The following is a 26,049-nucleotide window of genomic DNA, read 5'->3' as shown; positions in this document are numbered from 1 at the left end:
GCAGTGTACATTGACAGTGTGTGGAAGCTAGCTGTGGGAAACAGAAGGTTTTTTCCCAGGTCGTCTCCCCCAAATATAGGTTAGACTTAGGACACTGCTTATAGCTTATGGTAGATGATTGTCAAGTTACCTCCCTGAAGGCAGTCAGTTGCCAGACTACTGTCTGGTCCCACCACAAGTAGGACCCACTCCCTACTGTTAAGGACAATGGGCTACTTCTCCCTAAAGGATTGTGACCATTAGCCTGGTCCCTGTAGGTGAGGTTTACACCCTACTGATAATGGTTTCTATGAAGATTCAGAGAACAGGTCAAACCTGCTCAGTGCCATCGAAAGTTAGGCTGCCATCCTGAATCTAGGATCCACCTTTCTAGTCACATGTGTGCCCCCAGTCCCTCCTCTTCTTATTGTGTGTATGTCCTTAGATTGTTTCCCCTCTCACTGCTGTATTACCTATAGTGCAACCCCTTCCTGTGACGTATGTCTTTACCTGTAATTAGTGGGCTTGCACTCCCCCCAAAGATATATAAGCCTTGGTTATCAATAAAGATCCCATTTGGCCTCTGGTCTGCTTCCCTTTCTGTGGGGGGGGGGGTCAGATGTTCACAGGCATCCTCCCTGAGGGCAATCTGTTGCCAGACTGCAGGGGGCCCCACTCCCTGCTGTTAAGGACAATGGATGCCTGTAGTCATTGATTTGGTTCCTATAGGTGGGGTTTATACCCTACTGATGATGTTGCCTATGGAGATCCAGAGAACAAATCAAAGTTAAGCTGCCATCCTAAATCTAGGATCTGCCCATCTTGTCACATGTATACCTCCAATCCCTCCTTTTTCTATGGTGTGTCTGTCCCTAGACCACCCCCTCACTGCTGTAAAGCAGAGTGCAATCCCTTCCTGCGATGTATGTCTTTACCTGTCATTAGTGGGCTTGCACGCCCCAAAGGCCTCTCTCGCTGGTCCCTCTCCCCTCTCTCTTCGGCTCCCTCTTCCCTATTTCCCTTTCCCCTTGTTCTCCTTCCCTTCCCCCTCTTTCCACGTGGACCACCAAGCTGGGCAGAGGTGGTCCATGCTACCATGAAATGTGTCTGACTCCATTATTGCAATATCTCTTTTACCTCTCATGCTCTCGATGACTTTAATATTATATATAAATATATATTATATATATATATATATACCGTATATACTTGAATATAAGCTGACCCGAGTATAAGTCGAGGTACCTAATTATTACCTGGTAAAACAGAAAAACTGATTGACTCAAGTATAAGCCTAGGGTGGAAAATGCAGAAGCTATTGGTGAGTTTCAATCATCAAAACAAATGAAAATAAAATTACTAAAAATTGAGACATCAGTGGGGTAATATATTTAAACATTTTAATAAAAATATAAATAAAAGGACAACAAGTCATTTAACATTAGTAAACCAGCACAGTAAGTGGAAAATAGGTTCAACAAAAACAATAAGGTATCAACAATGATACCTAAAGAGTATGATTCCCTGAGCTCAATCAGCAACCAAGCTAAAATGTAAAGAGTTAAAATCCTTCAAAACTGGATTCTTCATCATCATCCGTATCCCAGTGCAGAGCTTCAGCTGGTGTGAGGTCATCATAGAGCTGTCTTCACTGAGATCACCGTCATCGTCATCACTGCTGTCTTTTTCTTTTTCTTTTTAAAATAATTTATTGGGGCTCATACAATTCTTTTCACAGTTCATACATATACATACATCAATTGTATAAAGCACATCTGTACAGTCTTTGCCCTAATCATTTTTTTCTCTTTTCTTCTTTTACATTTTATTAGGGACTCATACAACTCTTACCATAATCCATACATATACATACATCAATTGTATAAAGCACATCCATACATTCCCTGCCCCAATCATTCTCAAGGCATTTGCTCTCCACTTAAGCCCCTTGCATCAGGTCCTCTTTTTTTTTCCCCTCCCTCCCCAGTCCCCCCTCCCTCATATGCCCTTGGTAATTTATACATCGTTATTTTGTCATATCTTACTGCTGTCTTTTTCATACAAAGCACACAATCTTCACTGCCATCCATAGCATGACTAATACTATATTTCTGGAAGGCACGTCGCACCATATCTTCTAGAATGTCTTCCCATGCATCTCGAGCCCACTGTGCTATTAAATCTGTCAGGCTTCATGAGATTTCCTCCTTTTGTTAGCTGGGCTTGACCAGGTGACATCCATTCATGCCACATCCTTTGCACAGGGTCTTTAAAAGGCTTATTCAAAAATACATCCAGAGGCTGCAATACAGATGTAAGCCCACCTGGAATAACGGCAAGAGTAACTCTACTAGATTTTGCCAATTTTTTTATGTCATCCCATAGGTGGGCTCTGAACATATCCCAAACAAGTAACGATGGCTTTTTCTTTAAGGCTGCTCCTGATCGTCGGTTCCGAATTTCTTCCAGCCCTTTTTTGTTCCGTCTGCATCCATCCAGCCTTTAACATGTGCATGCACAGTAATTCTTGGTGGGAAATTGATCTTTTTAGGCAAGGTCTTTCTTTTAAAAATAATGACAGGACGTAGCTTAGTTCCGTTAGCCAAACATGATAGAACAACTGTAAAGTGTGTTTGTTTTTTTTTACATTTCCTGTGGTTTTGAGAAAAATGTTTTTTTCTCCTAAACTTGCCACAGTTCAGTTGCTTGGGAGACCAAAAGTCATGGCAGTTTCATCCATATTCCCAATATCTGCCAGGTCATAATTTTAAATGCTTCTTTGTTTTATAATAAATGACTGGACTGACATCATTTTTTCTTCAAGGTCTTGTGGCAACTTCTGGGAAATCTTTGTTCTTTGTCTCAAACATAGTAGGCCAAACCTATTCATGAAGCAGGTACACCATCCTACTGATGCAGCAAATTTTTCAATGCCTGGTGCTTTATATTTTTCATCCTTAGCCATTTGTAGAGCACGTATGTGGATTCCCATGCGTGTTACACAGTAACCGTTTTTGATGACACTCCATAACCCATTTATGCAATTCACTCTCTAGAGCCTCATAAAAAGACATTAAACCATGACGAGCTTTTTGAATCTGTTCCAAGTCAGCCTTCATTTCCCGCCACTCCCTCACTTGCTTTTTGTCAACACAGAATTCCCTACTTGCAATACTGTTATTGCTCTCTTCTGCTCTTGACACAACCTTCATTTTGAAACCAGCCTTATATGACCAGCGTTTTTGTTTTGGTTCAAGAGTATCCATTTCTAATAGGATAAAAAAACAAGACTTTGAAAAAGAACTTTCATGGTAATGACCCCCCTCCCCTCCCCCCCCCGGACGTGTTAGCCAGGTGAAGGGGAGCAGTCCATGTGGGTGGGGAATGCAGGATGTGAATTAACACAAGAGATCAGAGGGGAGATATGGAGCACAGCCACAGACACATCCTTACCAGTTCAGCTGCCGGCGTAAGTGAATCACTACGGTGCTTCTGTGAATTGGAGCCATCCACGTCATAGGACGGCTCTGATTGGTTAGATGTGAGTAAACAAACATTCATAGTCCTGCAGTGTCAGCAGGGCTTTTAATGAACAGTGGAGAAATGGCAATCATCTGTGAGATATCGGAAGCTCGTCACATTACCTCGGGGAGAGGGGCCCAGCGAGATGTTACACCTCGCTGGGGTACTACTGACCCATGTATAAGCTGAACCCCAGTTTTTCAGCACATTTTTTGTGCTGAAAAACTCAGCTTATACACGAGTATATAAAGTATATATATATCAACCGTTCAATTGTGCTTACTGAACCTATGATTAGTGGGGGGGGGCTGGCACCCCAACTCATACCACACCCTTCCTCTCCCCCGTCCTCACTCTCTGTTCCCTTTTCCCTGTCCTCCTCCCCCCCCCCACCCCCTGCCATCCACATGTACCACCAAGCGGGACTGAAGTGAGCATGAAATGTGTCTTTTATTTCTCCTGCTCTCTAGGGCTTTAGTAATCTCTCTCTCTCTCTCTCTCTCTCTCTCTCTCTCTCTCTCTCTCTCTCTCTCTATATATATATATATATATATATATATATATATATATATATATATATATATATATATATATATATATATATATACCATACAATTGTGCCTATCGAACCCACAATTAGCTGTGGGGGCTGGCCTTTCCCCCACAGCTAGCTCCCTTCTCCTGCGTCTGGCGCCTTCATCTGGTTTGCCACCCTCCCGTTCTATCTGTTGCCTGCCAGTCCCAAGAGCCTTCAGCTGACTGCTGACCTCTCCCTCTTTCCTGTTTGTCAGCCCCTGCAGTGAGATGAGGCAGAAGAAGCCCATCTCTTACCTCTGACTCAGGGATTTGGACAGGACTTGAGTGACCCACTTCTAAAATGGGTGTGAGGCGTTTCTTGACATTCATCTCCTTCGATATGCAGACACAAGCATAGACACAAGCGTCCCTGGTTTTGCTTCTCTAGAGAGCCCAACCTCACACAGACCCCAAAGCAGGAACAAGCTCGGGAAGACGGTTGGCGCATGGGGGATGGAGCGGTCATGGTGGCCCTGGTTGGAGATGGAGTTGGCCAAACCTTGATCAAGTTACTCTACGTGTTGTGGGCAATCTCCACAAGGGGTGTCAGCACATGGTTATTTCAAAAAGACCCCTCCAGCTGCAGGGTGGAGAATGAGCAAGACGAGGAAGAATGAGCACAGGGAGCCCAGTTAGGAGGGTGTTGCAGGAGGTGGTGGTGTTGCAGGAGGTGGTGGTGATGGAGGTGATGGTGTTGCAGGAGGTGGTGGTGTTGCAGGAGGTGGTGGTGATGGTGTTGGTGGAGGTGATGGTGTTGCAGGAGGTGGTGGTGATGGAGGGGATGGTGTTGGTGGAGGTGATGGTGTTGCAGGAGGTGGTGGTGATGGAGGGGATGGTGTTGGTGGAGGTGATGGTGTTGGTGGAGGTGATGGTGTTGCAGGAGGTGGTGGTGATGGAGGGGATGGTGTTGGTGGAGGTGATGGTGTTGCAGGAGGTGGTGGTGATGGAGGTGATGATGTTGGTGGAGGTGATGGTGTTGCAGGAGGTGGTGGTGATGGAGGGGATGGTGTTGGTGGAGGTGATGGTGTTGCAGGAGGTGGTGGTGATGGAGGGGATGGTGTTGGTGGAGGTGATGGTGTTGCAGGAGGTGGTGGTGATGGAGGGGATGGTGTTGGTGGAGGTGATGGTGTTGCAGGAGGTGGTGGTGATGGAGGTGATGGTGTTGGTGGAGGTGATGGTGTTGCAGGAGGTGGTGGTGATGGAGGTGATGGTGTTGGTGGAGGTGATGGTGTTGCAGGAGGTGGTGGTGATGGAGGTGATGATGTTGGTGGAGGTGATGGTGTTGCAGGAGGTGGTGGTGGTGGTGATGATGATGGAGGTGGTGGTGATAGAGGTTATGATGTTGGTGGAGGTGATGGTGTTGCAGGAGGTGGTGGTGATGGAGGTGATGATGTTGGTGGAGGTGATGGTGTTGCAGGAGGTGGTGGTGATGGAGGTGATGGTGTTGGTGGAGGTGATGGTGTTGCAGGAGGTGGTGGTGATGGAGGGGATGGTGTTGGTGGAGGTGATGGTGTTGCAGGAGGTGGTGGTGATGGAGGGGATGGTGTTGGTGGAGGTGATGGTGTTGGTGGAGGTGATGGTGTTGCAGGAGGTGGTGGTGATGGAGGGGATGGTGTTGGTGGAGGTGATGGTGTTGCAGGAGGTGGTGGTGATGGAGGTGATGGTGTTGGTGGAGGTGATGGTGTTGCAGGAGGTGGTGGTGATGGAGGTGATGATGTTGGTGGAGGTGATGGTGTTGCAGGAGGTGGTGGTGATGGAGGTGATGATGTTGGTGGAGGTGATGGTGTTGCAGGAGGTGGTGGTGATGGAGGTGATGATGTTGGTGGAGGTGATGGTGTTGCAGGAGGTGGTGGTGATGGAGGTGATGGTGTTGGTGGAGGTGATGGTGTTGCAGGAGGTGGTGGTGATAGAGGTGATGATGTTGGTGGAGGTGATGGTGTTGCAGGAGGTGGTGGTGGTGGTGATGATGGAGGTGGTGGTGTTGATGGAGGTGATGGTGTTGATGGAGGTGGTGATGGTGGTGATGGTGATAGTGGAGGTGGTTGATGGTGTTATGGTGGTAGGGATGATGGAGGTGATGGTGTTGATGGAGTTGGTGGTAGTGGTGGTGATGATGATGGAGGTGATGGTGTTGATGGTGGTGGTGGTGGTGATGATGGAGGTGATGGTGTTGATGGAGGTGGAGGTGGTGGTGTTGATGGAGGTGGTGGTGTTGATAGAGGTGGTGGTGGTGAAGGTGGTGGAGGTGGTGGTGGTAGTGATGATGGAGGTGATGGTGTTAGTGGAGGTGGTTGATGGTGTTATGGTGGTGGGGATGATGGAGGTGATGGTGTTAATGGAGGTGGTGGTGGTGAAGGTGGTGGAAGTGGTGGTGGTAGTGATGATGGAGGTGGTGGTGTTGATGGAGGTGATGGTGTTGATGGAGGTGGTGATGGTGATGGTGGAGGTGGTTGATGGTGTTATGGTGGTGGGGATGATATAGGTGGTGGTGTTAATGGAGGTGGTGGTGGTGGTGGTGGTAGTGGAGGTGGTGGTGGTGATGATGGAGGTGATGGTGTTGATAGAGGTGGAGGTGGTGGTGATGATGGAGGTGGTGGTGTTGATGGAGGTGGTGGTGGTGGTGATGATGGAGGTGATGGTGTTGATGGAGGTGGAGGGGGTGGTGATGATGGAGGGGGTGATGTTGATGGTGGTGGTGGTGGTGGTAGTGGAGGTGGTGGTGGTGGTGAGGAGGTGATGGTGTTGATGGAGGTGGAGGTGGTGGAGGTGGTGGTGGTGATAGGCCAGGGGGCCAGTGTGGGAATGGAGAGGAAGCTGGGGCAGACCTCACTTGCTTTCCCGTGAACTGGATGTAGGAGGACCTGCCCCAGGGCACATTAGAAGACCCTCTGTGTGTGGGGGGGGGGAGGGGGTGATAAAGGAACAGAGGAGAGGAATCCCTGCCTGAAGAGGGTGGGGGAGGGCAGAAAGGGCAGATGAAGCCGTGGACTTGAAGGTAGACATGTGTGGAATTGGGTGAAGGGGAAAAAATAACCAACAAGAGCGAGCAGAAAAATCAGAGATGGCGGGGAGGAGGGTAAGCTACTGGGGGCTCAATAAAGGGCTTACAGTGTCGAATGCAAAATGATGATCTGAAACGTAACCCCTCACCTAATTCACAGTCTTAAAAACAATGTTCCTTATTTAAAAGCTCGGTCAATGGAAACCTAGCTCGCTGGGTGCATCCTCAGCGTAGCATTGTGGGAAAGATTGTAACGTATGACATGTATCTTTCTTGGGGGCGTGGGGCATTGAGAATGTCTTAAGAGCAGGATGTCCACAAAGGAATCTGAATGGTGCCAAATTGAGCATTCAGATGCTAAAAAAAATATTGTCTCTTCAAATCCTGTCCCACACCAGCCTCCCCCCAGGAACTCTGTCGGAGAAGGCGGCTGCTTCCAGGTGATGACAGGGAGGCCTGTGAGCTCCATAAGCACCGGGTCACTGCTGCACGTCACTGCTGTGCAGGGAGCCCCTGCTCCAGGGGATGCTATGCGGGACACTATGTGGTGGAGAAGACAGTCTGCGATGTCTGGGGGTGTGAGGTCCACAGTTGGAAGGGAAAGGGGAAGCTTGCTCCTCAGAAATCCGCAGGGGCAGTTCTATCCCTCTGCAGACTACAAGGCCGCCGTGAGTCAGAAGGGACTCCGTGACAGTGAGTGTTTGTTTGTGTGTTTGTTTGAGTTCCACAAGCAGTGGTGTGGGCCTAAACATTGCGTGCACGGAAGGCAAGTTTGTATCCAGAGTTGAGTGTCTATTCCAATAAGGACAAAAGACTGCCGTTGGCCACATGGAAGTAGTCTCATATAATCAACCCACCCCGAGGTTGCTGGTTGATCTCCAACCTTGGGCCCCGTGCTGGTCTCTGCTGCAGCAGTGGCAGTTGCCAAGCCGCCCTTGGGGAGGGACAGTCCGTGTGGCTGGGCCCCACGTGCATCCCTGCCACCATGGCCACTGCGTTCCTGAGCCCACTGAGCACTGACAGGTGGGGCTGGGGGAGAGGATGACTGCTTCCCACAGAAGGCCCCATCCTATTAAAATCCTCTTCTGCAGAGGCAGCCTGTTGGTGAGTCTTCACATGAGACACAAACGTCTTCACTTTTTAGGCCCATCCAGAGAGGTCTATCCACACAGCCCCACACCTCCTTGTCACCAGGTTTCCAGTCATGCTTCTTCCAAGCCTCTGACCCTGCCGCCAAAACATTGGCCACAGCCTGTGAATCAGTATACAGTTACATATTTGGTCATTTCTCCTTGCAAGCAAAATGAACATCCAAGAGCACTGGTCAAGGTTCTGACCACTGGCAGGATGTTCCTTCCTCATTGTCCTTCAGGGAGGGGCAGAAATGTTGCAGCTGTCCACTTCCCCGTGATACCTGGATATTGTGAAGAACCACATGTAGACTGAGCATGAGTTTTCTCCTCCTCAGCCAACAGGATAAAGAACGCCGCATGAGTCCATAGGAGCCGATGGTACTGGGATAGGCATGTGGGCCACGTCTTCATGCCGCTTACTTGTACCTGCGGGTCCTATCCCAGCCTGATCTCACATATGCCACTTCCATTCCATGCTGCTGTGCACGCTCAACTTTGTGACTCTGTGGGACAGGGGCACCCAGGTCATGGGGGACAGCTCAGGCCACCTGGTGATTTGGGGGTCCATGGTGAGGTGCTCTGTCCCCACTAAGGCCCAGGAACAGGCTACATCGACTTCTCAAAAGGAGAGAGTAGTTGTTTGCAGGCGATAGAAGTACCTCGCTGCCAAATCCTAAGGACCTGCACCGTGACTCACTAACAGAAGCCTGCCGGAGACTCCACACTGCACCTCGGCATCTCTGCACTGACACACCAGATCTTCCCTTTGGATCAGCTGGATCCTGTGGCCCACTGGCAGAGCAGTTTGCCTGGCAGCCTGAACCTGCTGTAGATGAGCCTTCTCTTGTGCTGGGCCCTGCTCAAAGCTGGCAGCTTTTCCCGCCATTCCGTCAATAGGCCGGAGTAGAGCGCCCAAATGCGGACCGTGTGACCTCAGGAATCTGAAGAGGACCACCAGGCACCGCCTCTTTTTCCAGTCGTGGGAAGGTTCTGATGCAATAGCTTGTCTTCTTGTGAGAGGACTGTCTCGACATGTCCCACTCAAACGGACCCCAGAGGAGCCACGGAGGTGGAAGGCCCGCATTCCTGCTCATTGTCTGCACTCTGGCATGCCCACGTCTCCCCAGTAAGCCGGCAGTCACTGACGCTCACTGACGCTCCTTCCTCACTAGATCCACGCAGCACAAAGCCAGCAATGTGATGGGCCAGCGGAAGATGACCAGGTCCCCGTGGACTAAGTTATGGCACTGCTGGGCAGTGGCTGTCATGCTGGGGGCAGCGTGTGCGTGCGCGTGCGTGTGCGTGTGTGTCGTCGTACCTACCAGCTGGAGGCAAACTGCTTCTGGTGGTCCTTTGAAAGCCAACATTGAGAAGAGGCCTTTGGACAGATCAATAGCTGCATACCCGGTGCCAGGGGAAGCATGAATATATTCAAGCCACACAGTCACTTCTGAAACGGCAGCGGCCGTCGACGTTTCCGCCTCGGTACATTGACGGTAGTCCACCGTCAGTTTCTAAGACCCATCTGGTTTATTTTAGCACAGGCCAAAGAGGCAGGCAAATGGGGGATGTGGTGGGAATCACCACTCCTGAATTTACGTCCTTGATGGCGGCACTGGTCTCTGGGAGCCCCACCGGAATCCCGTATTGCCGTGGGCTCACTGTTTTCCAGGACAGGGGCGGTTCTAATAGCTTCCACTTGGCTCCTACTTCCATAGCAGTCTCTATTACACATGCCGGGGACCCCGAAGCCCTCGAGGATGGAGCCCTTGGGTTTGCTTCGATCCCCCAGCTCCAGGCACGAAGCGGGCCCACTGTGCGCTGTGCTCCTTCTGAGTGGTCCGAGGTCCCTCAGAGGGATGCGAGCAGAGATAAGTGAGGGGCTGCGGCTTCTGTGAAGAGGAAAGTGGTGGGGCGGAGCTTGGCAGTGAGGGGGGCTAGAAGGTCCTCTCTCTTTACTGCGTGGAAGAATTTTCCAAGAGGCACACAAGAAACTGGAGAGAGAGCCCCGTCGATGGGGCATGGCTAGAAGGCACTATCTTCACTATGTACTTTCATGTTTCCTACATGTTATGCCTCCAAAAAATATGGCGGTAATTATACCTATAGCAAAAAATTTTATCATTTTAATATGTTTTTAACCAGCACAACTCGGTAACATTATTTACAAGGATCCGGTGGTTCAGCCATCACCATGATCCCTTTCCAAGTTTTTCTACCGCCCTTCACAGACGCTTAGTGTCTCCTGCACACCGGCTCCTTCTTCCCCCTCCCTCCCGCCCACCCCTGGTAAATTCGAGTAGACTTTTGTTGCTATGTCTCTGCCTCCTCAAGATAGTTTGTATAAGGGGATCCTATAACATGTATCCTTTTGGACACGTTTTTTTCCTTGCGTGTAAGTGAGGATCATCCATGTACCAGACCTCCATTTTTCTTTAGGGGTCAGTCATAGTCCGTCATCCGCACGGACTGCATTTTGCTTATCTGTTCATCTGCTGATGGACATGGGTAGTGCTGCCATGAGCATTGCATGCAAGCGTCTGTTTGCATTCCTCCTTCCCAGGACCTGGAGCACCTACGTACCGGGAATGGACCGCTGGACGCGATCGCTCTGTTACGGAGAGTCGTGGTGGGTTGAGACTGACTCCAGAGCCCCCAGCAGCAGCAGCATGGTGGCCCTGGTGGGTTACTTTCTGAGCTGCTAAACGCAGCTGGAGCCGTTCGGACTCACCCCCACCCCCACCCCCACCCACACACAGTGGAGGAGGAAAACGGGACAGCCTTGGAAACCCGAGGGAGCAGCTGTGCCCTTTCCTATGGGGTCTCGACAGGCTGCGATTGATTGGAGGGCTGTGGGTGCTGGTAAGCCTTTGTCTCACTTTTTGAGGAGTGGCCAGACTGTTTTCTCTAGGACTGCACTACTCCCTTGGCCCTTCCTCCGTGGGTGATGCTTCCAATATCTCTACCATCTCTTCAGCGCTTACTGTTCTCAGGATTTTTGCTTTGTTCTGTTTTGCACCATAGCTCTCTCTGTGCTTTTGATTTACATCTCCCCGATGACCAACCGGAGGAGCCTTGTTGGTGCAGTCGCTAAGCACCCCTGCACCGGAGAGAAAGCTGTGGCCCAGGAAGTCCTATGGGGGTTATTCCTGCCCTGTGCTATCGTGTCTCTAGGAGTTAGAAACCACTTGACAGCAATGGACTTGGGTTTGACATGATCCCTGGTAGTACAGTGGTTAAGCACTCAACTGTTAGCCAGAAGGACAGTGGTTCAAAGCCACCAGCTGTTTCTCAGGAGACGGGAGCTGGTCATCTACTCCCATAAGAATTATGACTGCTGCTGCTGCTGCTGTTGTTGTTGTTGTTAGGTGTTGTCGAATCGGCTCTGACTCAGCGACCCTGTGTACGACAGAAGGGAACACCGCCCAGTCCAGCGTCATCCTCACAACCGTTCATACGTTGCAGCCACTGTGTCAGTCCATCTTGTCCAGCAAGGCGCTCCCTCTTGTTCACGGCCCCTCTACTTTACCAGGCATGACCTCCTTTTTCAGAGACTGGCCTCTCCTGATAACATGTCCAAAGTATGAGAGGGGAAGCATCCCTGCGTCTGGCCTCTAAGGAGCATTCTGGCTGTACTCCCAAGACAGACTTGATTGTTTATTTGGGCAGTCCATGGTGCCTTCAAACACATGCGTTCTTCCGTCTAATGTAATTCATTAACCAAATTTCACATGTGTATGAGATGATTGGAAAAAACCATGGCTTGGTTCAGGTGTACCTTGGTCCTCAAAGGAACATCCTTGCTTTTCAGCACTTTTTAAAGGTTTCAGGAAGCCCTGCTGGCAGAGTGTTTACTCATTGGGCTGCTAACCACAGGGTCAGCAGTTCAAAACCACCAGCCACTCCATGGTAGAAAGACAAGGCTTTCTACTCCTGTAAAGAGTTACAAACAAACAAAAAAAAAAGTTACAGTCTCTGAAACCCATAAGGGAAGTTCTACTCTGTCCGACGGGGTCGCAGTGAGTCAGAATCGACTCGACGGCAGTGAGTTTGGGTTTTTAGCTTGTGTCGCAGATTTACCCGATGTAATGCATCAACTACTCTCGTGACTACTGCCCCGCCCCGTGTGCACCGATTGCGGACCCAAGCAAGAGGAAATTCTTGACGACTTCATTTTTTTGCTCTGTTCATGCTGATGTTACTTATTGGTTCAATGGTGAGAGCTTTGGTTTTCTTTACATTGAGTTGTAATCCAGATGAAGGCTGAAATCCTTGATGTTTGAAATACTCGAGGTGCGTCATCTGCATAGTGCAGACTGCTAATCAAGCTTCCGCTAAGCCTGAGCCCATCGCCTTCATCCACTCCAGCTTCTCGGATTAGTTGCTCAGCAGACAGACTGAATAAATAAATAGGGTAAGAGGATACAGCCTTGATACACACCTTTTTAAAAATTAAATTTTATCGTATCCCCTGTTCGGTTCACATAATTTCCTCCTGATCCATGCACAGGTTCCACACGAGCACAGTGAAATATTCTTCTCAAGGCTGTCCATAGTTTGTTATGGTCCATGCGGTTGAATGCCTTTACGTAATCAATGAAACACTAGCGAAGTGAACACCTTTCTGGTCTCCTCTGCTTTCGGCCAAGATCCATCTGACATCCGCACTGATGTCCCTTGTTCCGTGTCCTCTTCTGCTCTGGCCTGTACGTCTAGCATCTCCCTGCCAATGGACGGCTGCAGCCCGTGCTGGCTGATCTTCAGCAAAAGTTTACTTGTGTGTGATATGAAGGGTATTGTTTTATAATCTCCGAATTCTGTTGGGTCATTTTCCTTTGGAGTGGGTACAGATAGGGATCTCTTCCAGTCAGTTGGCCAGGTAGCTGTCCTCCAAATTTCTTAGCATAGATGTGTGAGTGCTTCCAGTGCCTCATTAGCTTGTGGAAACATCCTAATTGGTATTCCATCAATTCCTGGAGCCTTTTTTTTTTTTTTTTGGTTAATGCTTTCAGTTCAACTTGAATTTTTCTTCATTCTTTTTTTTTTTTTTGGCATGGCAATCCAAATTTATTGAACTACTGATGTTAAGTTATACAAAATTGCACCACTTTAATTAAGGCTTTTAGTTTACATTTGGCCACCTCAAAATAGTTGTAACAGTAGGTTGGTCAATTTAAATACCGTGGCTCCCAGTTGGATAGACACACAATCTTTACACCCAAGCATCAATGCATACAAAGCAACAAGACATTGTTAAATAAAACAGCAATAGTTACTGCAACTTAGGCCTTGTGACCAATTACACATAATATGAAATTACTTCCCACATTCGCATCCACGGTACTTGTCCACCATTTAACATCTCAACCAAAACGTTACACATGTGAAGCAATCACTAACAGGCAAAAATACTAAACCTGTATATTTGGTATTGCAAATACATGAGCAAGTAAGGAATTCACAGTGAGAATCTATAGCCGTAGAAGCCTGAAAAACGATTTACAAAACTATTAAATCGTTAAAAAATTGTTTGAAAATATGCACTTCTTACTGTACACACAACTATAAACATTGTTCCCTATGTAAACAAAAAAGGAAACATGAGAAGAAATTTGAAAAGTCTGGACATTTCCTTCCCAACAGATATTAAAGGCCATGTCTTTAATCTAAGACATTATACTGAGGACTATCATATTTTAAAGACAAGATCACTGTCTCCAGAGGTTTCTCAAAAATTAAAAAAAAACAACCGAAAAACCTATATAGCTGTGTTCATCAAAGCGCTGATTTTGTATAATACAGTGATAATGACCTTGGATTTCTTTTAAAAATTTACAATAAGCTACAAGTATCAAACAAGCAACGTTATCTGGAGTAGTCTCTATAGGAGCTCCTTGGACTTTCTTTCATTGTGCTAAAACAGTGGTGCTTTTAGGATTTACGTTCTTGTACTCTCCAAGGCAATGCCTGGGGCGTGTTAACGTATACAGTACACCGTTTTCATGCATGGCCAACATTGGCGGGTGGACAGTGTCTCTTAGCAATACCACTGGATGTAGCCTCTGGCTTTACCAGTTGCAGACTCTAGGATATTATATAAGTAAAAATCTCCCCTGTGACCCTGCAAAGCCATCAGAATGCGCAGACTGATGTGTAGCTTTCACCCCCCTCTTCAAGGGCACCGCCACAGGGAAGTCCACTTCAGATGTTGTAGTTTACACAGTTGGCATGCTGCACTGTTGAAATGGGCAACAGTTCTTCCACCGGGCCCAGAGCTACAGTGCACTGGGTACATTAAAGCAGCCGACACGATGCCTTTTTGCGGGCCTTCCCAGGCACAGGAGTTGTTCTGTTAATGTGCCGCACTAGGTCATAAAAGACCTCATTGACATTTATTTTTGACTTTGCAGAAGATTCTAAGAATGCACCGTTGCTCCATTGTCGTGCTAGATTTTGACCTAGTTCCTTTCCTACAAGTCTTTCGTCTTCTAAGTCACACTTATTGCCAACCAGAACCACTGGAACATCATCCGTATCCTTCACTCGACGAATCTGTTCTCTCAGATCTTGCAAATCATTAAACGTGGACTGTGCTGTGATGGAATAAAGGAATGGGAAACCTTGTCCATTTTTCATGTACAAACCCCTCGGTGCTGTACATCGTTGCGTTCCTGCAGTATCCAAGATTTCAAGCATACGCTGTTGTGCATCTGCTTCAACTTGCTTTCTGTAAGAAGCTTCTATCGTAGGATCATATTTTTCAACAAACATTCCTTGAACAAATTGTACGGTCAGGGCAGACTTTCCAACACCTCCCAAGCTAAGTACGACTAACTTATATTCACCCAGGGTGTGAATTTGTTGTTAAAACCATTCGTGCCTCACCGGATCCCCGCAGCCAGCGCCTCTCCACGCCTTGAGCTTCCTCTTGGTCCCTGCTCCCCGCGCCAAGATGGTCCTGCCGTTGCCGCCACCTCCACCGCTGCGGCTGGTTACACGCCTGACTCTGGGCGAGGTCACTACCATTGATTCTTGCTTAGATCCTACCTCTCCAAGTGACTGAAGATTGACGAGTTCTTTTTGGTAAACTGACTGTAGTCTTCCCCGCTTCCTCAATAGTTTGCCCATCGAATCTTTCACTCGATATTGCACACCGAGGATTGGCTCTGTTCTTCAATTCTTTCAGTTTACGATTCAGGAAGAGGGCAGCCTCGGGACCCCTCTGGCAGTTCCCCTCTGTCCCGGGCACACAGGGACGAATGGCAGGGGCACCGTCTGTGTGCTAGCTGCCTGGCTCAGTGCCTCTCCTACGTCTTTGCCCTTTTCCTGAGTGGATCGACTGTCTTTTGTCGGTATGTTGTCGGAGTTTGTGTCTGCGCATAATGTTTATTATGACTGTGTCCTCTTCAATATACCATATCATAGCCTGAGATGACTACTATGGTGCTTGTTGCCTTAAGGTATTTTTAATAAGAAATTAATATTTCTGAAAAATTAACATTTCTACTCCTCTTTTTGTTTAGATTACTGTTAGTTTGGTATAACTTACTCATCCTTTGCTTTTTAGTCTACATTTATTATATTCTCATGAACAATGTGTCTCTTGTAGACAGTTGATGGATGGGCTGTTTTCTTATCATCTCTTGACTGGTGCCTTTGGACCACTTACACTCAGTGTAACTATTACGAGTTATGAATTCACGCTGTCATTTTGCTGTGCGTGTTTTTGTTTCTGACAGCACTGCTGGTTTCTTTGTTCCACGTTATTTTCCGAGCTGAGTTCATTTTGTCTGCGAGTTTTCTGGGCATTTTCTTTGCTGCCATTGTTTTAGTGTTTGTTAAATCTTTATGATTTTCTTTTTATCTGCAAATGCCCTGATTTTGCTTTCATATTTGAGGGATAACTTTTCTAGGTCGGTAATTGAGGGTTGGCCATTTATTTTTCTTTCAGCATTGTGTATGCATCATCTCGTTGCCTTCTTGCCTGCCTGGCTTCTGAGAAATCAAAGCTTCGTCTTATTAGTTCTCCTTTATAGACAACATCTTGTTTTCAGGGTTCTTTCCTTGCCTTTGGTTTTGAAAAAATGATTATGATACATCTTGATGATTCTCTTTTAAGGTTTATCTTGTTTGGGGGCTCATTCAGCTTCTTGAATACACGTCTTCTCATCTTTCAAAATGTTGCAGAAGTTTTCTTCCAACAAGTTCTTGATAATTTTCTCTGTGCCTTTTGTTTTTGGCTCTTGTTCTGGAATTCTGATTTTAAAAAATAAACTTATTTTTCCTTATAAAGGCATCCCACACTGTCTTCTTCTCTCTTTTTTTGTTTCTGATTGTTCCTCTGATAGGTTAATATTGAGTGTTTTATCTTAAAGGTCATCATGTAGCCATATATTGATTCAATTCTATTCCTTTGCCATTTCAATACACTATTTTTGAAATCTTACTATTAATTTTCTGGAATTCTATTCGATATTTTTCTATGATTTCTAATTTGTAGTTTATTTTCTCACGGTGTTTGCCTGAATTCTTTGATTTTGTCTGCAATTTTTTCAATCATTTTCTCAATACACTGATGGTACCAAAGTATCACTCTTCTGCAGAAATATATTCTGGCTCTGTATTTTGGTCATTCATTTGAAAGACTCTATCTTTCTTTTTTTAAAAATCATTTTATTGGGGGTTTGTACAACTCTTATCACAATCCATACACTCATGCATTGTGGAATGACTATCTTATATATTCCTTGGAATTGAAATTGTGTGTTGTCTCTGAGCTACTGTAGTGTTGCTGTCTTTGTGTTTAATTGATGATTGTATGTTAGTGTCCAGAGGCACTCACCACCTGTCTCCCGGTGGGCGTGATAGAGAATGTGACAGTGTGTAGTTCTCTGTTTGCTGTTTGTGTAACACAGTTGAGGCCTGATGTTGGCTGCTGCCTATTAATGATCGGATGGTATAGGAGCAGGTATTGGCCCTCACCCACGAGTTGAGGCTGTAGGAGGTAAAGGTGTGGCTGGGCTGTGTGCACATGGTTGCTGTCTTTCTCACCATCAGCCATCAGTGTGCACCCGCTGCTCTCCCAACTGAATATCAAGAAGGCCACCTTGTGCCAGGCTAGCCAAGGGTCCACACCCTGTCTCCTCTCTCGCTGTTCCCGCTCAGCCTCCTCTCCCCATCAGAACGCAATGTACTTCTCTAGACTTTCCTCTGAAGCTCAGGGTCCCAGGATTGTGATCTGAACCGGTTTCATTTGATCCCTCGTGTCTAGAAAGTCTGCGTAGCATGTCTGCCTAGTCCACCATCTTGCCAGAACTTCCTCATCCACAAACTTTTTGAAGTCCTTCCCTCATGTATTCTGGATCTCAACGCCCTGAAATGTTCTCCCGATCCATGGTGTTTCCTCACTTTGTTGGTTAAAGACTCTTTGGTGAAAAGTCTTTAGTTCTGATGAACTCCCACGTATTTGTCTGACCTTCTCTTATTTGTGTATTCTCTGCCACCTCTAAAAATCCATTGTTGAAAACTAGGGCCCAAAGCATCAGCTTTTTGTTTTCTTCTAAGAGTTTTATGCTTTGGACCCTTATATGTAGGTGTCTGATCCTTTTTGAGTGTGTTTTCATATGTGGTGTGAAGCATGGGCCCAGCCCCTACTGCCCTTTCTCCTTTGGATGACCTTTGCACTCTTGCTCCAAATCAAGTAACCTTAGACCCATGGGTCTAGTTCTGGACGATCAATTTGATTCCATTGGTCATATATCTGTTGTTATAAGTATGCCTTAATTTTAATGGGGGGGTGTTTTAAAGAGTAATTTAAATCTTACTTTTAAAAGGAGAATGTGCTTACTATTTTATTTAGAAATAAAAATGTAAAATTACTCCAAGAGGAGCTTATAGAAATGCATATTCCCGGGCCCCAGTCAAGGCCTAAATCTCCTGATACAGTAGTCCTGAGGATGAGCCCAGGAAGAGGGACCTCAATTTGAGAGCCACCAGCTGTGCAGTCAGGCCGGGGCGTCGGCGGCCTCCAGCCAGCGGGCGGCGCTGTGCCGGCGGGGCCGGGGGCGGGGCGCTGGGCGGGGGCGGCTCCGGCTCCGATTCCGGGCTCCGCGCTCCGCGCTCCGGGCTCCGGGCTCCAGGCTCCGGGCTCCGCGCTCCGGGCTCCGCGCTCCGGGCTCCGCGCTCCGCGCTCCGGGCTCCGGGCTCCGGGTTCCGGGCTCCGGGCTCCGGGCTCCGCGCTCCGGGCTCCGGGTGCTGCACCTGCGACTCTCGCCATGGCCCCGTCCCGGCTGCAGCTCGGCCTCCGGGCCGCGTACTCCGGTGTCAGCTCTGTGGCCGGCTTCTCCATCTTCCTCGTCTGGACGGTCGTCTACCGACAGCCGGGGACCGCAGCCATGGGGGGGCTCGCAGGTACCCCGGGTCCCGCGGCGGCGGGAGGGCGCTGCCTGCCGCTCCGGGAGGCGCTTCCCCGGGGAGCGGGTGGTGTGTTTACCGACGCCGTCGCGGGCAGGCGGCGCGGGCCCGGCCTTTTCCGGGGGCCTCGGGACCCGGGCGCGACCTGGGGGCGCCGCCGCCCCACCTCTGCCCTTTGCACGAACCTGCCGCCGCCCGGGTTATCGCGTCCCTGGCACCCTTGCTCTGGGGTCCCCCTGCCAGTGCCCCGTCTACGGGCGCCTTCCCTGCACGCCGGCTCCGATCCCCGTGCACGGCGCCGTGAGCAGACCCCCTTACTTGCACCGCTCCGGGAATTCTCGTCCTCCGTCCCCTGGCCCCGGTCCTCGGCGCTCCTTCCCCCACGGGCTGGGCGAGGGCTGAGGACGGGGCTGAATGTGGGAGCGCTGGGCGGGTTCCTTCCAGCGGGCACTCCCCAGCCCTCGCGGAGCCCCACAAGCGGACCAAGGGGACTGCACCAGGCATCCGACGGGAGGTGGGATCCTTCGCACCCGCTTCGGGCTTTTCGCCACCCCTCTGCTGTGGCACCTCGCCCGCCCGGCAGCTCTTGCTGTGCAGCAGGGAGGCTGGGTGCTAGGAAGAGAGCAGCTGTGTGCAGCCAGGGCCACCCGGCTCCGGACTTGGTGCGCACCATTCGGAGCAAGCCTTTGCACCTCTCTGCCGTAGAACTGGTGTGAAAACAAGTATTTTCACTCGCCAACATGGAGTTGGTTGGTGGTTTCGATGAGCGAGGCAAAGTTGAGGTGATTGTTTTCATTTGATGACAGGCGATGTTGTACCCATTTGATAGACGAGGAAACGGAGGTTTGGAGTAAAGAACTAACTTGGCCAGGATTGCACCGTGCCATGAAATATTTTTTTCGTGGAAAAAGCACTTTGGAGGGAAACATGCACGTAAGGAGGATACTTCTACATAGGATGATCTTACTCTGCTAGGAAGACCCTAAAGGGACTCACTAAAAATAGCTAGATGTTCTCTTTGCTACTTCGTAGACTGAGCACTATTTGAGTGGAGAAAAGATGGGAGGTGGGGACCCTGCCTTATCAGAGGGTCATGTGCCCATCATCATAGCCTAAGCCGAGCCAAGCTGAGCACCGCAGACCCCAAGGAAGGGTAGGCCCGGGCTCTGGAGTGTTCCTGTGCCCATACGACCTGCGGGTTCCTACCCTACCTGGGAAGCCAGCCTATCTCTGCTTAGTTCTCTGCAGACCCTGTACCTTCCCCTCTGTACCCCTACCACCCACCCTGTTTTCAAGGTTCAATTCTTGCAACTAAAAAAAAATGCCCCCCCCCCATTTCTATTGGCTTTGCTAGGAGCTTGGGTTAAACTTGGGCTGCTACCCACAGTCGGTGGTTCAAACCCACTCACCAGTGGGATAAAGATGAGACTGTCTGCTCCCCATAAAGATGTAGTACCCTGTGGAGCAGCTCTCCTGTGCCCTATAGTGTCGCTGTGAGTCAGAATCGTTGTGGGTGGATTTATTGGCTGTGCTGCCTCCCCATTTGGAATGAGGTGTGTGCATCCTGGGCCGGGTGGCTGCCTAAGGCCTGAGATAGGGTGGAGGTTGTGGGTAGGATCAGGCAGGTGTGCTAGAGTCTGGTCTGGTGGTGGTGGAGGTGAGCCTTCCTTAGCTGTGTGAGCATGGGCACACACCACTGGGCCTCAGTTTCCTCATCTGCAAGGAGTGGGTGGCACTGCCACCAGCTGCAATGATCTGCCAGACAGACTCCAGCTCTGGTGCCTTCTCTGCATTGTTCATCTCCAGCTGCCTAGTAGGGGGCCATAGAAAAGGCTCTTGGCCTTGAACTCCAGGGAGTCCTCTGGGCATTCCTTCTGACCCAAAGCCTGGGCCCTTGTCCTCTGTGGCTTCCCTCCTCTTCTGAGGCTGGCCAGCTGTGGTGTGGCCTGCAGGAAGAGGTGCTTAGGCAGCCGTAGTTGGGACCCTAGTACCTCTCTGACAGTTCCGACTGGTGACAACCAAGAGGTGGCCATGGAAGTGCCAAAGCCTCTTGGCACAGGTAAGGTGTGGTGTCAGGTCAGGGCCAAGCTCTCTCCTCCTCTGAGCTCTTGCTGAGAGGCTCTGTAACCAAGCAGTTAGCCTTCTTCCTCTTTGGGGGTCAAGAGTCAGCACATTTGCTGGCTGGTGAGCACCCCACTTCTGACTTGGCATTTCCAGCCCAGAAACTGCCGAGTCACTGGAGGGCTGCCCCATGTGCTCCATTCTCAGGCGGGGGCTCTGGGGGTATCAGCCCCAGAGCCCCTGGATCTGGTGGGAGAGTGTTGAGTGAGGATGCACTCTCCGACCCTGGTTGGTGCCTGGGAAGAAATGGCTTCCAGAGAAAACAGCCATGAGAGAAAGACCTTTGGTGGGCACCTCACCCCCACCCCCCAAATGTCCCATGCCTGGCTTTGCTGTGGGAACATGTGGGAGACACACAGAGACGCTTCTCTTGCTGGAGCAGGGCCGTTGCCCCAGCAAGAGGCCCTCTGAGGTGGGGGTTCAACTACATAGCAGGACCCTGGCCCCTGTTCTGTGTTCTCCCTGCGGGCTGGCTCCCCGGGGCGCCTCTTCTTTTTAACAACAGCCCAGCTGTTAGCTTGTCAGCTGGGAGTACAGGCCCATGGAGCAGGCTGGGAAGGCTGACGGCTGGGGTCCGCCCGAGCATGTGGTAGGTGGGCTGGGAGATTGCCCGTCCTGCCCTGCATCGAGATGCTCCTAGGGAGCACTGTGGAGGGGACTTTGGGTGGGAGTGGGCGGAGCCGGTGGGAGCTAGGGTGGGGGGGGTACATGTTTAGGGAGGAGAGAGGGGCTGGAGCAGGGCTTGGGGGGGTATGTGGATGCTTCTTCGGGGGCCCTTGGTGGTAGGGGTGGGTGGGTGTGTTGGGGGGCATCGCTGGAGCAGGGCTGTGGGCTCCAAGATGCCGTTTTCACTGGTTCTTATTTCAGCAATTTCCGACCCAAACTGCTGAGTCATAGAGGCATGGCTCTGACCTCCTTTTCCTCCTGTGCTGGCTTCCAGAAGCTTCATCGTACCACCCTGGCGGGCCTGCCCCTGACAGTTCCTGGAGGGTGCCTGCCTAGTGCCCCCCCCTGCCCGCCCCTGTGAAAAACCAGGCTGCATGTGAGCAGAAGGGGAAAGAATGCAGAGAAAGAACAGGAAGCCCAGAGGGCATATTTCAATCTAGGCAGTGGGATTCTGCCCCCTGACCCACTTGTGTCCCACCCGGCAGGGCCCAAGAGATGCTTGTCCTCCCTCACCCTGACCCCCAGTGCAGGGACCCAGGCCCCTGAGAAAGGTGGGGGGAGGGCAAGCAGTGAGCTGCTGCCCCCACTGAGAGGGCACCCTGGAATTGCTGAGCACCCAGGCTGGCGGGCCCATGGGCCCCTTCTTCAGTTACAAGTGAACAAGCACGAGGCCTCCGGCGAGTGGCAAGCAGCGCAGGCTTTCCCTCCTGACAGCACCTGGAGCTAGGAACCAGCACCCAGCTCCACAATGACTTCCCTCTACCCACCCCCACACCCCGCTTTTTAAACTTCAACTGGAAAAACAGATCTAGTATAGGCATGGAGCATACGCCTATCCTAAAAGGCTAGACGATTTAACAAACACTTTCACACTCACACGTACTACCCAGCCTAAAATGGAATGTTGATGGTCCAGGCGCTCCCTTGTCAGAGAGGACTTCTGCCCGCAGCCCCACGCTTATCCTCCCTGTGCGTGACTGGGATGCAGGCGCCAGAACAGCACCCTCCTGATGCCCAGGGTGCACTCCCCCGACACACACCCCACTGGGGAGTGTGGCTCATGCCCCCCCGGGGCCAGCAGGCTGAGAGATTGCAGCTGGCGGTCACTTTTCCCCTGCCCTTCCCCCTGGGCACCCCAGGGCCCTGCCCCAGCCCCTTGCCAATGGGGATGATAGTTGTTTCACCCTTCAGGCTGGGGAAGCAGGCACCGCCTGGCACAGAGGGTACTCATTGTATTGGCTGAGTGGCAGCTGGCATCCTAGGGGAGGCATCTACCCCAGTTTAGAAACTGGCCCAAGAATAGACTGGAGGGATCTGGCCCAACCACAGCCCCAAAATGGAGATAGTACTGTGGGGTGTGGCCCAAGGAGGCCACTTAGGTCCTGGGTGGCCCTGGGGTGTGCTTGCCCCAAAAGAACCATGCAGGGTGTTCGGGATGGGCCCTGCCACTGGAAAGCAGGGCCACAGGCCTGGAGAGAGTGGCCTATGAGCTTCTGCCCCCCGGGGGTGCCCAGGGTGGGAGGATGGCTTCCCCACCTACCAGGCCCTCAGGATTGGCGGTGTGGAGTCGAAGGAAATCGGGGACTGTACGGATTCTCAGACATTGTCATTTCCAAAGCCCGGAACACTATGAAAACATAGTGGGACCCCAAAGGCCTTTTGAGGATGGTACAGGCTCTAGCTTTAGCTATGTGCCCCATCAGGCATGAAAACTGAGACCACGTTTCAGTGTCTGGAGTAATTAAAGCCATTGTTTTAAATAATAAATGGTTATCATTAAAAATAGCATTACATTAACGTGAGTATTATCTCTGGCGAGAAATGTGTCTTTTCCCAGGCAGAACCCAGGGCCAGCAGCGGCATGGCTTTCTGGGCCTGCCTGGAGCAAAAGGCAGCCCCTCTGCTTATTTGCTTTTGCTCTGCAGCTGTCAGGGGAGCCCTGTCATGTGCCCCCCTCCTCCCCCCACACCCCCGGGGCAATCCTGAAAGGGTGGGGTGGAAAAGGCCAAATCCCTGTGAATGCAAGGCGCTGTGGCTTTGCTGCCGATTTTCCTGGGACCCACAGGTTTCTTTCTCATGGACAATACATAAGTGGTCCTTCCCAGACAGATGGGCTTCCACCTTCTGCCTGTAGTATTGTACGAATAGGCTAGACCTAGGCGCTCCTCCACCTCCCCACACCTGAGCTGAGGGGCCGCGTGGAGGGGAGGAGGGCCAGGGTCCCCGCTGACCGAGTCTGTCCCCCCACAGGTGTGCTGGCGCTCTGGGTCCTGGTCACGCACGTGATGTACATGCAGGATTACTGGAGGACCTGGCTCAAGGGCCTGCGTGGCTTCTTCTTCGTGGGCGCCCTCTTCGCAGCCGTCTCCGTCGCCGCCTTCTGCACCTTCCTAGTGCTGGCCATCACTCGCCGCCAGAGTGAGGGCCACTCCCGGGGGCCGCGGGAGGGACAGCCGGCTGGGACAAATGCCAAGCCCACTGCCCTGGGTTGATTCCCCCTCCTAGTGAGCCCATAGGGCAGGATAGAACTGCCCCCACGGAGCTCCCAAGCCCGTCACTCAAGCCTCTGGCTTTCCAGGTCGTGGGCCGGTGCTTTCACCATTACGTGACCAGGCCTCCTTGACTTGGTTGACTCCAGTCTGCTTCCTCGGCGACCGGCCCAGGGCCTGGGCAGACCGCTTCCTGCCTGCTCCCTGAAACGGGAAAGGGAGCCCCCACCCCCTGGGCCGGGCGCACGGAGTGCAAGGGTGTCACGCGGTCAGCAGTGTGGCAGGCACGTGAAGCGCCCGGTCAGGCACCCGCTGCCCAGCGCCTTGGCGGGAGCGCCCTCTGGTGACGTTTCCCAGGAAGTAGACCAAGGCCCTCAGTCCATGCCCACTCCCAGCGAACCTACACGTCACAGTAGAACTGCCCCTGTGGGTTTCCCAAGCCGTCCACCCGGCCACGTGCGCAGAAAGCCTCATCTTTCTCCCGAGGAGCGTCCTGTGGTTTCAAACTGCTGACCTTGCCGCTTAGCAGCCCAGCCCATAACCACCAGGGCTCCGAGGCTGAGACTAGAGCTAGGAGTACAATACTGGCCAGCGATTGGCCAGCCCTGAACTTGCCCCAAACCCACCCTCTCTCTCTCAAAGTTGGGCTATTTTAAGATGCCTGCCCCACTCAGGTCTTCCTGAAGGGCGGGTGTGACTATCCAGTGCTGCGGGGTGCTGGGTGCCCTGGCCGCAGCGCTGATTCAAAACCCTCTCTGCCCACAGGCCTCCTGGACCCCAACAGCTATTACCTCTCCTGCGTCTGGAGCTTCATTGCCTTCAAGTGGGCCTTCCTGCTCGGTCTATACGCGTACCGCTACCGGGCAGACTTCGCTGACATCAGCATCCTCAGCGATTTCTGACCCACGGTGGTCTCTGCACCCTGGGGGGCCTCAAGACCTGGACTCAGCCTTTGAGACGTTGCAATGGCCTGGCCCTCCACTCCGGGTGCCCCAGGACTGGGGCAGACCACCCAGAGCAAGAGGCACGTGGACCCCAAAGCCGCCCTGCCCACCTCCAGGAGAGACTCCGTGTGTGGTGGAAAGGGGACCCTCTTGGCGGACCCTGGCTAGGAAGCAGCCCCCCCAGCAGTTCAGAGGGACCCACTGTCTGGGTACCTTGCGAGGAAACGCCTTGGCGCATCTACTAGTAGGTACTTCTCACCTCCCACCCCAGCCCCTGTGGTCCCCTAAAATCAGGGGTTAACTCCTGGGCCCCCAGGGGAGGTGACAGCTGCCTCTCCCTGCAAGGCTGACAGTGGAGGGGGGGACCAAGACCACACACACACACACAGACCACACCCCGCAGAGCAGGGCCTTTGGGGGAGGAGGCCCCCTGCCTGTGCCAGGCACTTTCAGCCCACGTCCACCCTGACAGTCCACCCAGCCCCACTGTGCTCTGCTCATGCCTCCATCTTTGTCTTCTCCGCGTGAAGGTCAAGAGCTGGCTTTGCTGCACACACGTTGGCCCAAGGACTCACCGAACTTGGGGCGGGACAGTTGTCAATCCCATCTTTTTACATAGGCTGCCATTTTGCACGGTCTGACCCTCACCCCCCGACATGTCCTGGCCCCCAGCTCTTTGCCTTATCTGTGTCACTGTCACTTTAGCAGAAATACAGCGGCCATTTCTATCAGCCAGCCTCTGGTTGTTGCTTGTTGGGTGGAGCCTGGGGGTGGGTGCAGTTGATGGAGGAGGGGTTCTGTAGTCATCAGATTAAGTCATTTCCCTCTCTGGCTCTCACACCCCCCTCCCCTGCCAGGATGATGATCCCCAAGGCCACAGCCACCACTGTAGCATTGAGTGTCTCTCCCCCTTCACCTCCCACCCCCAGAGGCCAGGTCACCTCTTCCGTCACACTCTCCCAGGCTGCGACTGAGCAGGTCTCAGGTTCAGAGTCTGGAAAAGCTCCGCCAGACTCTTGGAGCCATGAAGGCCAGGAAGCAGGCCGGGCACTGGGAGGGGGGACAGGGGGCTCCTCTTTGTCTCTGCTGGGGGAGCTTGTCTGGGCCTGCACCTCACACATTCTCTAGCCAGGCTCCAGGCTCCACACATGCTGAAAAGTAGCTGGAAGGAACCATCAACAACAGCTATTTCGGGAGCCTCCGAC

General features: G+C 51.3%; 1 protein-coding gene and 1 pseudogene across 1 annotated transcript; one reads left to right on the top strand and one right to left on the bottom strand.

Moving 5' to 3' along the window:
• Nucleotides 1–14,494: 14,494 nt before the first annotated feature.
• Nucleotides 14,495–18,487, bottom strand: LOC142451532 (ras-related protein Rap-1b pseudogene; annotated as a pseudogene).
• SLC48A1 (solute carrier family 48 member 1) lies at nt 18,338–25,575 on the top strand. Its single transcript, XM_075551828.1, has 3 exons — nt 18,338–18,621; nt 23,662–23,829; nt 24,666–25,575. The coding sequence occupies exons 1-3, from the start codon at nt 18,486–18,488 to the stop codon at nt 24,800–24,802; spliced, it is 441 nt and encodes a 146-aa protein (XP_075407943.1). The 5' UTR covers nt 18,338–18,485; the 3' UTR covers nt 24,803–25,575.
• The last annotated feature ends 474 nt before the right edge of the window (nt 25,576–26,049 follow it).

The sequence above is a fragment of the Tenrec ecaudatus genome, chromosome 6 (genome assembly GCF_050624435.1).
Source record: "Tenrec ecaudatus isolate mTenEca1 chromosome 6, mTenEca1.hap1, whole genome shotgun sequence".
NCBI lineage: Eukaryota > Metazoa > Chordata > Mammalia > Afrosoricida > Tenrecidae > Tenrec > Tenrec ecaudatus.
Note: the sequence above shows the minus strand (reverse complement) of the source record. Positions and strands in the feature narration are given on the sequence as shown.

Excerpts from the sequence above, each read along its gene's own strand:
- SLC48A1 (XM_075551828.1), top strand. The coding sequence starts at position 18,486 with ATGGCCCCGTCCCGGCTGCAGCTCGGCCTCCGGGCCGCGTACTCCGGT. Across the intron at positions 18,622-23,661 it reads AGCCATGGGGGGGCTCGCAG|GTGTGCTGGCGCTCTGGGTC; the intron begins GTACCCCGGGTC and ends GTCCCCCCACAG. Across the intron at positions 23,830-24,665 it reads GGCCATCACTCGCCGCCAGA|GCCTCCTGGACCCCAACAGC; the intron begins GTGAGGGCCACT and ends CTCTGCCCACAG.